Below are 18,780 nucleotides of genomic sequence, written 5' to 3'. Positions count from 1 at the left end.
TAATAAAAAAAGAAAGTAAAAAAAGTTAAATGCTCTCATTTATAAGTCGCTCTGGACAAAAGTGTCTGCTAAAAATGAATACATGTAAATCTTAATGAATACATATTCTTATTTCTTGTCCTGTAAAGAAGCCACTCAGACCACCTGTCTCAATCATTCATTTTCAATCAAACTTTAAAGGAATACTCCACCCAAAAATGAAGATTCTGTCATGAATTACTCACCTCGAGTTGCTCCAAACCTTTTAAATGTCCTTGTTCTGTTGAACACAAATAAAGAGTAAACAAGAGTAGAAAGCGAAAAAAACGATGAAAAAAAAGGATTGTGCCAATGGTGCCCCAGAAATCTCAGTTGCTAACATTCATACAAATATCTTACTTTGTGTTCAACAGAACAAAGGAATTTATACAGGTTTGTTACAACTTGAGGATGAGTAATTCATGACAAAGTTTTCCTTTTTGGGTGAACTATCTCTTTAAGGCTTGTTTTTGATTGATTTTCCTCTTGATAGTCATCTGAGAACATAAAGATATTACAAGACATTTTTAGGTAATTACTTTTTCTCAGAGCTTTCAGTCTGAGAACATCACAGAAGCAGAAGGAAAGTAGAAAGAGGCCTGAAGTGTTTATTGGTTGAATGAATAGAAAGTGTCAGAAAACAGGTCTGTATATTTATGAGATAGCAAAATTACTGCAGTAAAGGTCATTGGGCACCCCCACACACGCTCCTCATTCAAAGGGACAGATCAGTTGCATAAAAGAATGAACAGGGAACTAAAGAATAAGGTCTAGATGTCTACTCAAGAAAAGTCTGAGTAAACCTGTTAAAAGTACATTTAGTCCCAAGAGCCTTTTGCTGAAAAGATGTCCAAGCATCAAATAGGTCTGAAAAAAATCATCTCAATTATAATGAAATCCTCTACTTTCTTACGTTTGCTGGAGGAATAGATGACGCACTGGAACGACACTGGCTCTTTGTGTTTAAAAATTAACCTTCACAGAGGTATATGTGTCAAAACCGATACCTTTCCTTGTCAAGTTACAGAGCCACTGGAAAAATCTGCTTGCCGAGAGCATGAGGTCTGGATCCTGGGATGTGAGATGATCACTTAAAAGGAGCATCTCCTTTCACCTGTTACTTACTGTGACATCACCATCAGCGTCATCAGATTTGAGCCAATATTAATGTATATATAGTCGTGTGAAATCTGAGCTTTTTACATTGTGCTGTCAATCAGACTGTGCAATTTGACACAAATGCCAGCACATAAGACACCAGTCTGATAGCTAAGTGTGAACTCTGCATGTATTGACTTTATCCATCACAGCTCTGGTTTTAAGTTTTAAGACTCAAGAGCATATGTAGAGTTTGAGGGTGGGCCCAAACTTGAGCCAATTAAAAATTTGTTTCAGCAATGAATGAAAAATAAAACAGGCCTAATTCATTATTCCCAGTAATGATATTTAGCATTTTGTATAGCATTAAATGTGTTTCCATATTTTATGGGAACATTCCATTAACATAATGAGTTGCATTTTAAATTGTAGCCTATGTTTAATCCCCCAACCCACACTTCACCTAACCCTAAAAGAAAACATTTTTACATTTTTCTAAAACTTAATTTATTCTGATTTATAATCTATTTTCGTCACTGAGCCAAATTTGTCCCAAAAACACTAAAAATAATAACAACGTAAGGTTTACACCTACCACACACGTGCGCGCTCGCGCTCAGACAGCCGTGCTCTTGTGACTCGGGTGGCTGCGCGTGAAATTACAGTCGCGCTCTCAGTCGTGCGCTCTGAAGTAACAGCCTAGGAAATCTTCAGTCTACTTCACTACATATCCACTGGAAAGCGCAACAGTCACGGGCTTTTTAAGAGAACCAACACTTCTGAAGGCTACAGGTATGAACACTTCATGCATCAGCGGCAATGTCCGCGCGCAATGTGAGAGCGCAATATACCGAATGGCTCTTTAGTTCATCTTTGCAGGTGTTGCGATATATAGACAACTTTTATTTAGGAAAATATGAATAACGTTGAAGCATCAGTTGAATTAGCTTCTTTGCAACATACATGCCATTGAGAGAGTTCCGTTATAGGGTAAATAACGCTTTAAAAGGGCTAAACAAACGAGGGAAAACTTATGATTGCGCAGCCTTAGACTGTAATGTGAATGTACTGTGTTACTTGTTTTACTGTATGCATTCTAGTTGGAACTCACTTTTTTATATCTTTGCTAGACAACCATTTAGATGTGTTTTATTGAAGCTTTTTATTGAAGTAAAAACGCAACATGATTTCGTTTGGGAGTTTTATAATGGCTATTAACACATTATCTGATGTTTCCAACGTTGCATGGAATTGTGTATTTGTTACTGGGTGTGACTTTTGTTTTTTGTTTTGCGGGTGTTTTGTAATCAAGCTCTGGCATTGGCTACGCAGTTATTCTTGACACGTATTTACAGCTAGCCTGTTATTTGACGTGTTAGATTTACCTGTGAGTGATTTGTTACTAATGTTTAGTTGTGAGATTATCAGTGAGGTTTTGCAATTGATTCAAGCTGACTGTTTTGCCTATAGATTTGAGTAAGATTTTCCATGCCACCAGGAAAGAGGTGAACTCTTCGCACCCAGTCACATTAAATTATTCAGAAACCATCTCTATTTTTCACCCTGAAACACTGAGCCATGCAAAGCGAGACTTTTTTATTGGTTGAAGACTGAAATGAATGTAACCACCATTCATGTCTTTTCACCATTACTACAGGTTCATTTTTGACAGCATGGGACTCTTTCTAAACTACTGGTGCACAAAAGTGCAATGACTCCCTATAACACCTGCACTGTGTTTTTCGGTTGCCCGTCTAAAAATATTTTAGTGTTATTGTGTGGTCACCTATACAAAGCCGGTGTTCCACAGTGCTTTGTCTCACTATAAATGGCACCGAGCACATGCGCAGCCCTTTGATCCCTCACTCATGTCCCCTTTTGTCTTTGCCGCTCACTTTTACCAATGCAAAATCCAGAATGCTAACAAGGGTGTCCATAAATTGTGCCGCGTTTGTTGGTCCTCATCAACATAGCCAACATGAATAATAAGTCCATTTTCAAACCAACATTAAAGGGGGGAACATAAACAGCTTAGTTTCTTTATCTGTGTGCCATCAAGCATCTGTGCGGTACTAATTAATCTCAATGGTGCTTTCGGTAAAAATAAAAAAGTTTATTTATTTATTTGTATCAGATGATTTTTCATGGTCAAGCTTTGAACTGTGATGTTTGATACAATCCCTTAAGATCACTGGTTCTGTTCTATCAGCCGTAGACTGACCACTCTTTAGTAAATTTATTTATCGTTTCATTTTCATTAGCCTTTAATCATTTTTCTTCTATATATTGATTCTTTCTTTCATCTGCTCACCTTCAGTATTTCCACTGTTTTCCTGAATGGAATCACTGATAATGGCAGTATAATATCCCTTCTTCTGAAACCACTGGTTCTCATAATGAAATGTGGCTGAACTGTAGTGAATAAGTCCTTTTATCTCTCACCTCTGTGACTTTAGAGCTTTACTGCTCCCTGTTACATCAAAGCACAGGAAACATCATTATGGTCTACTCACACGCCTTATCTTAGATCAGCTAAGCCTAGATATTGGTTTTATTCATGCAAATGATTAGGTGATAGCACATCTCCCATCAGATTTAAACGCATAGGCTGCATTTGATTAAGAGAGTGACATGGTCGGTACACATAGATGGTGAACGATAACAAATAAAGAGCTTTGCATTTACTGTATGCATGCGTTCTTGATCCAATTAAACGTGAATGTATAACTAACTCGATTGTTATTGTATTAAAGAATACCGTGTCGTGATGGTTTTTGAGTATGATGGTTCTTGAGTCACCCGGCCTTCGTCATATGCACAGGACGGTGTGCATGTGCCATGTGGAGGGCAGAGGAACCACCAGGACCACCAGCTGGTCCACATCTCATTTCAGACGGATCGTGTGGCAATTCAGATTGATTATGCAAGAATCACGCCAAAATCTTTTCAGTCAGTAGTTAATATGCTGCAGGTGCATCTGTGTACAAGTATTAGACAAATAAATAGCAGGAAGCTTGATATTTTTACAGCAATGACAGAATCCAGGAAAATTTGTACACCTGGGACACATATTAATTAATCTGATTCATTAAAATAAGCCCATTGTACACGCGCAACACTTGTGAAAATGTAAGCAGACCCATTTGTTTCATTTTGAATGCATTAAATGTAAAAGTTATGCAGAAATGATCAAAGATTTATTGCTCCTATGCACTAAACAAAGTCTTTGATCAGACTTTTTAAAGTGGAACCGAAATTTCATCGTTTCAGGTATTGCTCGCAATTGAATGTTCAGCACTATTCAATTTTCATGTTTCAGATGAGTTTGGCATTAAGAATGAATCAGAGACAAGCTTTGATATTATTGCTACCCGCCGCATATGCACTCGCTCTTGTGTCACGGTCCTGCCTTCTTGTTTCTGAATCTCTAGTCGTGTGGCAGGATCGGGACGGAGCCCTTAGGTTTTATGTGAGAAAGCCATGAGTTGTTTACATCTCATGTGCTTTCTCGCGTCTTGTCATTGGCCCCGCCCCTCTCGTTTCATGTATTGCTTCCCTGTCGTGACTAATGTTTCCCACCTGCCCTCGTTGATTACCCTTCGTTTGTCTTCCCTATAAAATTCCCTCATGTTTCATTGTCCTGTGTTCGGTCATTGTGTGTGGTGTCCTTGCGTTCAATGTACCCCTGTTCTTGTTTGCCTCCCTAGCCTGCTGTTATTGCCTGTTCCTGCTGTTTTCGTGAGTCTAGTAAGTGTCCAGTTTAGTTTATGTCAAGTGTGGTTATCTTAGTTTAGTGTCAGTTAGTCTTCGTCTTGTTTATCCTGTTATCCTGTTAATCTGTTATCCCCATCGTGGGTCTTTGTTTTGTTTCTTTGTTTAAATAAAATCTGTTTTGTTAACCCCTTCATCCCCGCTGCCTGCAATTGAGTTCTTCCACCACGAGATTGCGTCAGAATGACCGAACTAGCCCGAACCCAGCAGGCAGCTCCAAAGGACGGCACGGCGTCGTCCTCACGGGCCGCCCAAGCCCACTTGCTGCTAGGGTTCCGTCAGGGGAGTTACGGGAACCGGGAGTTTGCCGGGGCATTCTCGACGGTGGCGAGGTCGTCTGAGCTTGGCGAGGCGGAGTTGAAGGCGATCTTCAACTGCTGCCTCACTCAGCGCCTCGCCCCATCGGAGAAGAGGCTGCTGGCTCCCCTTTTGGGTTTGCGGACATGGACAGGTTCGTGGCCAACCGGGACGGTCCCGCTGCCCGGCGGGACTCAGTACCCTCCGGCTTGAGCTCCATGGTCCCCGGTTCTCCTGGCGGAGCCTGTGGCGAGTGGGGCAGGAGTGACCCGGGGACGACGTCTGCGAACTCCTCCGACCCAGAACTCCCTCTGTCCTCCACGGACCTGGCTAACTCGGCCATGGGCCCGGGCCCGATGAACAGGAGGAAGAGGGAGAAGCGTCGAGGAGGTGCATCCACGCCGGCGCAGCCGGTTTCCAGTCCGGTGATCCAGCCGGCGTTGCAGCCGGCGTCCAGTCCGGTGATGCAGCCGGCATCCCAGCAAGTGCAGCCGGTGTCCAGTCCGGTGCAACCGGTGTCCCAGCCGGTGATCAAGCTGGCGTCCAGTCCGGTGCACCCGGAATCCAGTCCGGTGCAGCCGGCATTCCAGCCGGTGCAGCCGACGTCAAGTCCGGGGTCCAGTCCGGTGTCCAGTCCAGCGTCCAGGCCGGTATCCAGTCCGGCATCCAGTCCGGCGCAGCCGGCATTCAGTCCAGTGCAGCCGGCATCCAGTCCGGTGCAGCCGGCATCCTAGCCGGTGATCCAGCCGGCGTCCCAACCGGTGTCCAGTCCGGTGTCCAGTCCGGTGATCCAACCGGCAGTCCAGCCGGCGATATAGCCGGTGTCCAGCCCGGTGCAGCCGGCATCCAGCCCAGTGCAGCCGGCATCCATCCCGGTGCAGCCGAGAGCCAGCCTGGTGCAGCCGGGAGTCAGCCCGGCAACGCAGTCGCCTCCCAGCCTCGTGCCCAGCCTTGTCCATACTGGAATAATGTCCATACTCTCCGACTGGAATGTCGGCGGTTCCCCTCAGGACTTCCCCCCCTATGTCCCCCAGAACTGGGCGCACTCGGGGACTAGGACTATTCCCCCCAGCCCATGTGGACTGCCCCCTATAAACCCTTGTCTGTCCCCACTCCCCTCCCCTGTTTGTTATTTTTATTGAATCACCCCAACCCCTTTGTCTTGTTATCTTGTATGCCCCTGGTTTTGTATACCATGTTTGTCTGGTTCTTGTCTATTTCCCAGTTTGTCATGTCTTGTTTGTCAACCCCTTGGTGAACATCTGGGGGTGTTCATTAAGGGGGGGGGGGCTCTGTCACGGTCCTGCCTTCTTGTTTCTGAATCTCTAGTCGTGTGGCAGGATCGGGACGGAGCACTTAGGTTTTATGTGAGAAAGCCATGAGTTGTTTACATCTCATGTGCTTTCTCGTGTCTTGTCATTGGCCCCGCCCCTCTCGTTTCATGTATTGCTTCCCTGCCGTGTCTAATGTTTCCCACCTGCCCTTGTTGATTACCCTTCGTTTGTCTTCCCTATAAAATGCCCTCATGTTTCATTGTCCTGTGTTCGGTCATTGTGTGTGGTGTCCTTGCGTTCAGTGTACCCCTGTTCTTGTTTGCCTCCCTAGCCTGCTGTTATTACCTGTTCCTGCTGTTTTCGTGAGTCTAGTAAGTGTCCAGATTAGTTTATGTCAAGTGTGGTTATCTTAGTTTAGTGTCAGTTAGTCTTCGTCCTGTTTATCCTGTTATCCTGTTAATCTGTTATCCCCATCGTGGGTCTTTGTTTTGTTTCTTTGTTTAAATAAAATCTGTTTTGTTAACCCCTTCATCCCTGCTGCCTGCAGTTGGGTTCTTCCGCCACGAGATCGTGTCATCTTGATTTTAGCTGATGAGCGTGAAAGTCATTTCCTTCGAAAATGGTCGAAAAGCTGATTTGAATAACAAACTATGTGAAAACCTGCTCTGCGTGCTAGGGCCACGTCGATAGGCTGGATGGCTTCAGCTGAATCTTTTCATAGATGAGAAAATGACCCAGCTGTGGTTATCGCAGGTGGCTCAAGTGAATCAGTCTCTTCCACATTCATAAGCAAATGAGTGGACTCGCTGACACTATTCGAGTGTAAATTCACTTCCTCTCGACTCCTGCAGGTTTAAGTGTGTCACTGGGCAGTATGACGGATGTGATGAACAGCTGTGATTCCACAGTGGGAGATTTCAGTGTGACCGGTGCATCTGAGGAACAAGACATCTCTTTTCAGGTGAGCTTCTGCTCTTTAAGGTGAACTAATTCATGGCATGAATGTGGTACAATTGGGTTTTTCTGTGACTTTTGTGACTTAATGTAGCAGCAGCAGCACAAATTTCATGTTTTTTGTTGTTGGAAGAACTGTTTATCTATTTATTTCTAAAAATAATTTAATAATAAACTACTATATAACGTCAAATTAACTTGATTACCTAGTTTTGAACACATAAGTCAAATGTTAATCAACTGTGTTGGACAGAAACTTTGTGTCTCCATATTTTGTGACTTTTATTTTTTCCATTAATCATTACTAAAGGTCACCGTTTATGTTTGTCTGGGAGTTTTACAAATATTTGACTAATGAAAAGTATTAAAAAGAGCTTGTCAACTTTGACTTCGTTTAATTATAAAAAAAGTTAAAAAATCCAGAAAAGTTGTGGTTTTGGAGATACAAGGTTCCCCCCAACATCGTAATATCGTAAATAATCCATTGCCAATATCTGATTGACACCCCGGAATAGTAGGTGGTGATTCTGCACCCGCGTAACGTTTTGCCTATAGCATGCTATAGGCGTATAACATTATTTATTTATATTATTTCAACAGATATTGTTTATTTATTAAATTATTATTCAAATTTAAGTACTTCAGTAGCAAAATACCAACACAATCACACGGCAAAAACTATTTTATGATGTGGCTAATTCTTGCTAATTTTTCCAATGAATTTGTACTATGTCATTCGTAAATTTTTGTACGATTTGCTTTCGCGCCAGTGACGTTAGGACAGCGTTAGAGGTGGGGTGTCAGTGTTGCTTTTTTTTCTAGAAATCGTTCATTTTGTACAATTCACAATGTACAAATTCATACGAATTAGCCACCACATAAATAGTTATTAATTCTGGTGAGATCAGGTTGAAAATACTTGTCAGGTGTCATGTATGCTACTTATATTTCACAAATATATATTTACAACTTATTACAAAACCCTTTTTATAAAAAAGAAATTATTTTCCAATTATTTTGGACACAATGATCATGTAGTAAAAGCCCTAATTCATGTGACAGCCCTCATTCAATATTTTCCTACTTTTTTGAAAACATGGATTGCATTTAAATCTTCCCTTTTCAGAGTTTCAGGCCGTTTTGTCTCTTTTTTTATGGACAGTGCCTCACATGAATGTGTTATTTAAGCTGTAGAAAAAGTTCTAACACAACATCAACGCTCGCACACAAACACACCCCACCTGTTCTCTCAGGTTACCTGATGACAGCATAGGATGACTGTGGACAGGATCTATTTCTGACTTTACCTCCATGATTTCAGCCTGATTACCATCCCTTTCATTTTGCTCACATCACTGCAAAAAGCCAATCAGATGCCTGCCTGCACAGGATGCCTGTATGCATTCATATCCTTCACAGATACCCAAGAGACTCGAAAGGTCACAATCTTTTCAGGAAACGATCATCATTATCCTCTCTGTACCACAGGATGAGCAGTGCCATTATATGCCTGCTGAATGAACCCTGTGTATCAGTCTCATGTCGTGTTAGGCAGCAGTGGGCGTTTTCCTTGCTGTGTAAACCAACATGCCAATGCACACCAGGGCTCAACAACAAGGACGGCCCAAGGCCAGTGACAGAGCTTCAGGCCAGAAGATGGAGCTGTCACTTGCCCGCTCCAGCCAAGGCTGTATTTATGTTGTCAGTTTAGTTTGTATGCACATAGAGCTGCTGTTGAGTGGGCAGAGGTGTGAAAGAGGGAGGGGATGTACACACGCGATTCCTTTTTTGCATTCAAAAAAGCAGAACAAAGCGTAATAAAATGCAGAATGCAATGTGAAATATTTATTTTATAAAAGTATTAACATTGTAAATATTTGCAAAAATTTTAAACAAAACAAAATATAGAATACAATACAATAGAATACAATACAATAAAAATATTTATTTATTAGTCATTTATTATTTAAACACTGAATTATTATTACACTTGAAGAACTCCAGTCTCAAAATACATGTAATTTAAAATATCATTTTAGAAATAATAAACCCTCTTGGTTTAAAATGGCTTAAATGTAAACATTATTATTAAACTGCTAAAACATTTGTTTTTTTTTATGAATAATAACTCATTCCTCACTGTTGGTACGGATGTATCACCCTGTAGCCCAAGACTGGTTGCCCATTGAAGCTAAACAGAGCTGAGCCTGGTCAATACCTGGATGGGAGACCTCCTGGGAAAGCTAGGTTCCTGCTGGAAGAGGTGTTAGTGAGAGCAGCAGGGGGTGCTCACCCTGTGGTTGGTATGGGTCCTAATGCCCCAGTATAGTGATGGGGACACTATATACTGTAAAAAGCACCATCCTTCGGATGAGATCATTAAAGATCCCAAGGTACTTCTGGAAAAGAGTAGGGGTGTAACCCCGATGTCCTGGCCAGATTCCCTCCACTGGCCCTTGTCAATCATGGCCTCCTAATAATCCCCACCCTCTGAATTGGCTTTGCCTCTCTCTCCTCTCCACATTTAGCTGGTGAGTGCACTGGCGCTGTTGTACCGTGGCTGCCATCGCATCATCCAGGTGGATGCTGCACACTGGTGGTGGTTGAGGAGAGACCCCCATCATATGATTGTAAAGTGCTTTGGGTGTACAGCAATACACAGAAAAACGCTATATAAATGCCTCATTCATTCATGTTCTCAGACCATTCAAGGCTCTCCTGATACCCACATGATCACACGCATACAAGCAAGCAAACGCGCACTCAAGACGCTCCTGTTACCACTTCACTGCAATTCAGGAGCAATAATCATACACAATATGAGTCATATCCTACTCTCATGAACTCTAAATAAGCCTGTGCCATCGAAGTAGGACTCAGGCATGGCGTGAGGTGAATGCCAAACACCTCATTAATAGAGATCCATCAAGCAGCTCTTGATAGAAACGCTGGGTGAACATGCTTGAGGGAGCTTTCGTAAATATATATTTACTCCTATTAGAAACGATTGCCTAGGAAACAGCCGCAGTCTGCATTAAATAGAAATGCACAAACATTCCCAGGTAGATTTTGCCATTGAATGTCTGTTATATTAAACCTGATTTTTAAAATTTTATCACCTCCCTGCTATAGTAACCCTGCTGAAAAACATGAATTCCCACACTGTTCGCGCTGTTTTGATGCTGGTGGAGCATAATATAATAATAGTAATGTAATAGTATATAACAGTAAAGTAAAACTCTTTTGTTGTTTACGCGTGACAGATCTTCCCAGATTCCCATGAACGGTTTCCCAAACTTTCCAAACGTCTGCCGTCCATCGTGGTGGAACCCACCGAGAGCGGGGAGGTGGAGAGCGGAGAACTGCGCTGGCCACCTGATGATCTGAGCCCTACGGATGACCCAAGAGACAAACAGGCCCAGGCTGCAAGTAAGCTCCATCACACTAGACACACTTGAGTATGCAAAATTACATCCCACACCGCAACAAACAAGTAACAGGATATGAAGTCACATCATAAAAACGTAACAGGGACATTGTATGATACACTGATTACTTTGCTTAACACTGCAAATAATCACAGGTTTAAAGTTATATTCTTATTCTTTGCACTATTAAAAATAAAGGTGCTATGTACAAAGTCTAGTGTGACTGCACCTTTAGTTAGTTGTACTTCAGATGATGTGTGAATCATTGAGTATGACATGTTCTTTATAAACTGTTTAGCTCAACTAAAAATAAATGATAAAGATGTTGATATACAGTATATGGTTTGTATTTCAGGTGATAAACCCACAGAAGACAGCAAAGAGGTCAGTAGGGGGGCGGAAAACTAATGGACAACGGTTGGCGCGATCCAGCCAATCACTGTGAATGTCTTCATCGTGGACAGGAGTGAACGGGAGACTTCACCAGTTAGGTCTGCCTATAATCCACACTAGAGCCGCCCACCTGTTGACCTCCACTCCCCTAGGTGGAGCCGAGGCCCAAGAGACTGTCTTAACTAGCTCATGTGCCAAACTCTAGTGGTAGTCAGCTGCTGTGATTGAGTTGTAAATGATCTCCAACAACATAATAATCCATGATACCCATTAAAACGCATCTACTGTATGCCCGATACATTAGATTGGCATTCACTTGTGTATTTATTTGCTTTGAACCAAAGTCTGTCCTTTCTTCCTGTCAGAAGTGCATAGCTTCATTCCTAATTTGATGTATTATATCTATTCCAAGCGCACATTGAGTGAATTTCAAGTCATGTAAATAAACTGGAGTGCTGTGGAAATGGCTGCTTCACCAATGTAGATTTCCAACACCGTGTACAGTAGATTACATCTTTCAGTTTGTCTTCTCAGACACTCATACATTCTGCTTTGTCAACAAGTAATAGAGGCAGTTTATATAACAAGCTTTCCAAATACTTGCGCATACTTCATTAGCATAAATTCTCTGTTTAGCACAGTGCTGGGTTCAGTTTATGAGTGTTTGTCGGAACAGCTGTAAATGTAGCTTTTTGCCTTGTAGTTACACTTCTCAATTTCAATTACATTACTGTTTGTATGTACAGCATGTTTGGACTCTCATTCTTCAATCCGTCATATGTATCTGTCACCTTTCTAAGGAAAATTTCTTCAAATATATCATAAATCTGATGCCTTTTCTAAGTTTAGGACAATCTGCCTGGGAATGAATGCAGCACATTATCACTTTGTATTAAAATCAGTTATTTTTACACACGCACTTCAAAAGAATTTGCAGAATCAGCCTTGACCTTTAAGACACTTCCCGTGGGCAGATGTCAGGGATTAGCCAAATGCTTTTAAATGATTATTGTGTTGACACGATCGAGTTAGCATGACAACGATGAACTAAAAACAAAAAAAAATATCTGTAGGTTTCAACCACACTGTATTATGCATGCCAGGCAAGTAGTTGGCATGTCACTTTGTAAAGAAACAATACGCGCATGAACATTCATTTTTCTGCAGAGCGGTGAATACAAACAATCAAGACGGAGAAAGCATCAAGCAATTAAAAGTGTTAACTCAGTATTTTGAGTAGCTTAAACACAGTCCAGGGGTATGCAAACTTTTTTATAGTTCTTATTCATGTTTAAGCAATACATGAGTAATATTTGTACATTTAGGAAAAATTATTATTATAAAAAAATATTTTTATGTGATAACCTCAATTTTTCTCACAGTTTTCATGCTGTCAGTCTTTCACATTGCTGTTGGATGACTTTATGACACTCTTGAGGTTTGATTTTGGTGAAATTTAACAGACACTGGAATGGAATGGCCACAAGACAATGGTCTCTTAATTTTGTTCCACAGCTGTATTTCAGGATCCATGAAAATATTTTGAAATGGAAATGTGGGGGAGTACACATTTTTGTTCTCTTTTAGAAGAAATTAGTTTGTAGTTCCTTTGCCATTGTATGAGTGAAATATAAGTTTAATTGCAAAACCTAAATACCTTATGGTAAGACATTAAAACCATTGTCATTGCCAGTCATATTTGGACTAAATTTTTTAATTTTTTTACCGAAAAAGTCAAGTGACATTTTACGCGACCCAGTGTTATCCCGCTCTATGACCCACAAGTTTGAAAACCTCTGCTAATCTGCCATTGTTGTATTGGTCTTCAAGTATCAATGCCAATAGACTGAACATGTATGCGTGTACATGATGTCACTATTTTTGAAAATTCAGATTTTTTTTAAGTTAACATGGAGACAATTACACTATCATTTTTAAAAGTTTGCTTTCAGGTCCAAAAGGCAGAAAAACGGTGTCATGTAAATTCGCCCTAGGTGCTAAATGTATTCAAGCTCGGCCAGTTGTACTTAAAATAATGCATATTATTTCAACAGACACAGGTTGCTGATTTGTTGACATGACAAAATGTGCATATTACAAGCCACGAGACATGTGAGAACCAATGAGATTCAAAGTTACCACCATATTTGACTTTAGTGCTCTTATCTGTTTCTTTAATTGTTTTATACCACAACTGTATTGTTTTGCTTATATTAACCCACTTGAGTCATTTGGATTACTTAAAGCTTTTGGAGGTTTTTTAAAACACCCTTTCGAGCATAGAAGGATACCATGACAGCATTTTGACAGCTTTGTTTGTGTTCAACTGAAGAAACGAAGTCGTATTTTAACCCTGCAGAACATGTCCAAAAAATGATCTGTTTAAAATAAATTGCTTCATTCATCCGTTTCCCACAATGCATCGCCCTGACCTTTTCTGGAGCTCGGGTTTGCTACCTCCTTTCTAAATGAGTCAGAGAACCATCTACAGTATGTTCAGGTGGAGAGAACTGTCACTTTGGATTTGCGCCCTTCGGCGGACACTCCCTGGGCACACCACTAAAAGTCCATCGTCAGGGAGAAAAGGTGGCTCCTGGGAAATGAGACACTGCCATCTACAGCCGTCTACAGTAGGAGTACTGACCTGACAAGACTGAGATTATTTTCACTCAGTTTTCTCCTACAGAATGCTCCTGGCAGAGCAACGTTGTTTGGAGCTGCGGGTTCTGAAAATAAACCCGTCACTCTCAAAAGAAACTTGAAGACACCAAAGCTCGCTCTGGTGTATTACTGTTGTTCCCTATCGAGGAAGGTGCCGGTATGAGTCGGCTCTGATTTAAGAGTGTTCCTACGCACCCACACGAACAAAAATACACAACTACATTAAGCGCAGCCAACACATTGTATCTTAAAGGATTTTGGGGGGGCTCTATATGAATAAAGAAGGTTGCAACTAGGTGGACCAGGCACGTCATGTTATTATTTCTTCTTCATTGTTGCATTACTGTACAACAGATGTCGTTCTTGCTTCAGTCTCCATTTAGTTCTCAAATTAGTACTGCTCGCTCTTCTGGTTTAGTCTTTCAGATTATTACAGCCCCTTTGACTCCCTTTTCAAAAGAAGTTTCAAACCCACGCCAACTCCGCTTCAATAATATGTCAGTTGGCACTGACAGCGGACGCGAGGCACGTACTGGCAGCGGGACGCAAGGCATCTACTTATTATGAAGCGAACATTACACACCTGCTCCGTTGCTCAGTCTCACACCGCCCACCTCCATTTCGCCTTTTTATTTATTACATCTCTCTCTCTCATTCTCTCGCTCATCTGCTGGAGAGCTCTTCTGATGTGCTTGTCCTTTGGGACTTTGAGCAGCTGTGTTACCATAGCAACCACCTTGTCAAGCAGCCATCAGAGCTGTGTCTTTCTCCAGTGGCTGAGTGCTCCTCCCCACTGACCCACTCATATCGTTTGACTTTATCGCAATACACTTTCCTGCTATATTAGTGCCGCTGTTAATGAGAGGTGAGGTTAAAATAGTGTAATGTTTCTTTGAGAGCTGTAAAGTGCTGTTGAAACTTAGCGTGATTGGTTGGGTGTGGGAAAGCTTTGGTGGAGCTTGTTGCAAAGTGTTTACTTCAAAGTAGACCAAACTGCCTGCTGCGAGCATTAAGTTATGCAGTCTTCACTGACCTTTCTGTCACTCATACCTCCACACAAATCTGAGCATTTAAGATCTAAAGTTTGATTTTGTGGCTTGCATCCTATGTGTAATTGTTAGTGCTATTTATACCTAGCCAAAGTGTTTTCAATGTTTTTTGCCATTAAGCCTAGTAAAATTATAAGTAAGGTTTAATGCCCATAAATTGGAGGAGGAATTCAGAAGCTTCTAACAGTGTTGTGATGGCTGCTGTGTTGATGAGTCATCCTGCACTGCAAACATTTTCATCCAATCAAATTCTCTCTAGAATGAGAATGTCCCACCCATGTAAACAACCTGTTAGCAAGTATTAAATCATGCCTTTGTGGCTTTGACGTACTTTTTAAGCTAAATTAGGGCTATTTAATATTCCAGTTATATGTGCAAATTTTAGCAGGGATTTAATGTGTGGGGTTACATTTACCCCACAAATGTTTTGATATTTTAATTAATTACTAAATAAACTATTTTGTGAATAATAAATTACTCAAATTTAATTTGTTATTTTTTACTCACACTTTACCTACCTAATATTTTACATAAATGTAAATAAAATGTAAACCAAACTGAACTTTCTGATTCGTATACATCTTATTTGTAAGTTTCTGAATTGAGTTACTGCAGAAACCACAAGAAGCTGTTGATTCTTATAGATGCTTCAAATTCTTTCAAAAAAGGCTCTAGTTCCAGAAGGCGTGGGAAAAGAATGTATTAAAATAACAAAAATCATAACTATTATTTTCATATATGGATGTAATCGTGATATAAAAGCTGACTATTTTCATAACTCAAGATTTAAAATTACAATCAGGATACTTTTCAGATGTCTAAGTTGCTATGGGGTCAATTTGATGAAGGAGCATAGAATGATGGAAGTTGTTTTCACGCCACTGCCGATAGAAATCAATCTGACAGAACTCATAAATCATGCTCATGGATGACGTAATAAAATAACGTTTTATAATTGTTACATTATAACGGAAGCCAACAGAGTCGTTTGATAGAAACAACAACAAAGTGGCATGTTAGATGCTGCAACTACTACCTCCGCATATTTTTGTGTGTTCGGTACAGATCGATCACGTATGACATCAAAGTATCGCAGGAGTGAGGGTTTTTTCTGACTTTCAAATTGTTCTCGCGATACTTTGATGTCATATGCCGATTGGCCTCTGCAGTGCCTCATGAAGTCGAACACAGCTATGCTTTCTACGGTTCTAAAATTGCTATGATGCCATTGTCTTTGACAGGCATTCCTTTTTCACGCAAGGAGCAAGACGTTACACTGGTTCAAATTGAACATTTCTCATGATTCAAATGTTGATAGAAACAGTTGGGTAATATAAGTTCACAAGTAAGCAAAATATATAATTATGTGCTGGTAGTTTTTGTATTGCAAGAATCTTACATATTGTGTCTGACATAAGATTCTTAAGCTGCTCAGGCCACTGACCTGCTATGTGCACCATTGCAAAATAGACTTTGTTTTTTGGCCAGTGTTTGGGTCCTGAAGAAAGACCTAGTGATTAGTGATTGTAACAGCATAATATAATCCGCCGTTTTCAAGCTGACACACACTGATGTCACAGAGGAGCAATTCTGAAGAGTAATTTACAGAGGAGAGAGAGAGAGGTGAGATTGGATGACAGAAAGTTCAAAAACATCAAAAGAGAACTGATGACGTTCTTTGTTCTGGCTCTTGAGCTGCAGAAATAAATAGCTTGAGGTGAAATGTCAGCATATGAAATTACTTCACAATCTTGCCTTCTTGTGTGATTCGGTCTTCTATTGTGTATCCAGCGAGCTCCTATTTTGCAGCGTTCCTTGATTTGCCTGCTGAGGTCAAATGGTAAATGAACAAAGAAGATGTGCAATTCAGGTTTCAATGAATCTGAAATATGGCAGCGTTCACACATGACATGTTCATAGATCAATGTGCTTCTTTGATCTGTCACTGCAAGTGTTTTTTTTCTATCAGGGATGCATTTAACCATGCAATCTTTAAATATCGTAAAATATCTTAAATCTTACCATACCAGGCGAGTAGGCGGTTCTTTGAGGACAAATTAACATAGACATATAAATGCATTAACTCACTTCACATGTGGTTTTACTGATCTCCTGTTGACAAAATTTTTGTACCACATCTACCTAATTTTATCTGTCTCTCACCTGAGACATCTACATGCAGACTGAATATGACGTGTACTTACTTAAATTGTGAATCTGGCTCTTAAATCCACCATGACATCATGTGTTACTGGGTTTGGGGTGAAGGGTTCTCAGGCGGTTCCTCTCCACCATGGGACCCCAGCGCTTCATGATGTGCAGCTCAACTGGGATCAAAGAACACACGCTGAGTCAAAGTTCACGCTGCTACCTGCCAACAACCCAGATGCCACACTAAAATAACAGCTGATATTTACGGTGGAAATGTCAAACCCAGTTGTTGCTTCCAGCTGTGCTGAGCTCTGGCTGGGTTCCTTACACACAGGCTCACAATGGTTGGGAAAATTATGTAATGGGATTTTAGGCATATTGGAATATGTACAGTAAGTCAAACTTGTTTAACACAATATTTACAAGACGAAAAAGAGCAACCACACACACCTTGCAAGAAAAGATTTTGCAAAGTAAAAGTATTTACACCTTGCAAAGTATTTTTTGACATAAAATAGGAATGAGGGGGTTTATTTCTGAGCCTAAGGTCATGAGAACATGGTGGGCAATGAAGGGTTCAAGATGATGTCACTTCCTATCAACAAGTGCGTGTAAATGATACTTGTAATTTACGCACACTTATATATGTGTGCGTACTTGTCTACCTATCTAAGAAGGGACCTTGGAGCAAAGTTGGGACATTTTCCAGGTCCCCTGTTGGTCATGCTTCAAATCATGCAAAAATCAAGTGAAAAACACTCTGGTGAATTATTTTTAGTTTAATTTTTAATTTTAATTTTTAGTTTAACTAATTTTTAGTTCAGGTGTGTGTGTGTGTGTTTAAGGTCATTCTCAGCAGTGCCCCTGTAGGCTGGAGCAGGAACTGTAATGGCAGATTAACACACGTTGTTCACTTCTCAATTGTTTGAATGGCTTGTCCCAGAGAAGCTCTGAGACTGTATAAAGGTTATTTAAGAGGCTTCTTACTTAAGGAACAAGTTCTTTTTTCAAACCAAGACCAAGCATTAAATACTGTATAGGCCTACATTATACATTTTTAATTGTTGCACTAATAATGTTTAGTTAGTTGTATTGAAATAGCAATGTTATAAAGCTGTTCAATGTTCAATGTACATAATATAATTAAATGAAAGTATTTAGTGCATTTAACCAACATAAAAGTTTAAGTTTAAACCTCTAAAATGTTTAGTGAAGGTAAGAAATGACAAAGCTGACAAACAGATCGCACTTCACTATCTAACAGGGGACCAAAATTAATTTGTTCAACAAAGTCACTATTTCATGCTTTTTGCACACAAGTTAACACAAGTTTAGTGTCAAACTAATATACACTATATAACATGCCACTAAATAACATTAACATGTGCATTGTTAAACAGGCCACTAATTTTTTCAGATGAAAGATGCATAAAATATCAAGAGCACTCAAACACATCTGCACAACAGATATTAAGGTAGAGACTACAGCAGCTGAGTGTTACATTAATACTGTCAGGGGGTAAAACCACAACGCTATAGAGTTGCAGAGCCATTTCAGATTTAATGTTATTTCAGTATACAAAGTGTCACGTGTCCCCTGATGGACAAGAGTGACATGGTGTAAAGATTTCACATTTAATAACAAAATTTCACATTTTCAATATCTCAGTTTCATTAAATGTAATG

General features: G+C 40.4%; 1 protein-coding gene across 1 annotated transcript; it reads left to right on the top strand.

Annotated features, from left to right (window-relative positions):
- Positions 1-1,740: 1,740 nt before the first annotated feature.
- On the top strand, positions 1,741-11,976 carry si:dkeyp-72h1.1 (uncharacterized protein LOC799956 homolog). Its single transcript, XM_057352045.1, has 4 exons — positions 1,741-1,908; positions 7,310-7,419; positions 10,676-10,841; positions 11,196-11,976. Exons 2-4 carry the CDS (start codon positions 7,333-7,335, stop codon positions 11,246-11,248), a joined length of 306 nt encoding a protein of 101 aa, XP_057208028.1. The 5' UTR covers positions 1,741-1,908; positions 7,310-7,332; the 3' UTR covers positions 11,249-11,976.
- Positions 11,977-18,780: the final 6,804 nt, after the last annotated feature.

This window comes from Triplophysa rosa, linkage group LG15, assembly GCF_024868665.1.
Source record: "Triplophysa rosa linkage group LG15, Trosa_1v2, whole genome shotgun sequence".
NCBI lineage: Eukaryota > Metazoa > Chordata > Actinopteri > Cypriniformes > Nemacheilidae > Triplophysa > Triplophysa rosa.
The sequence above is the reverse complement of the archived record's forward strand: the minus strand, read 5'-3'. Positions and strand labels throughout refer to the sequence as shown.

What these genes read in the sequence shown, in the direction of transcription:
- si:dkeyp-72h1.1 (XM_057352045.1), top strand. Translation starts at nt 7,333, where the DNA reads ATGACGGATGTGATGAACAGCTGTGATTCCACAGTGGGAGATTTCAGT. An exon ending in AACAAGACATCTCTTTTCAG is followed by an intron (nt 7,420 to 10,675) that starts GTGAGCTTCTGC and finishes TACGCGTGACAG; the next exon opens with ATCTTCCCAGATTCCCATGA. An exon ending in CAAACAGGCCCAGGCTGCAA is followed by an intron (nt 10,842 to 11,195) that starts GTAAGCTCCATC and finishes TTTGTATTTCAG; the next exon opens with GTGATAAACCCACAGAAGAC.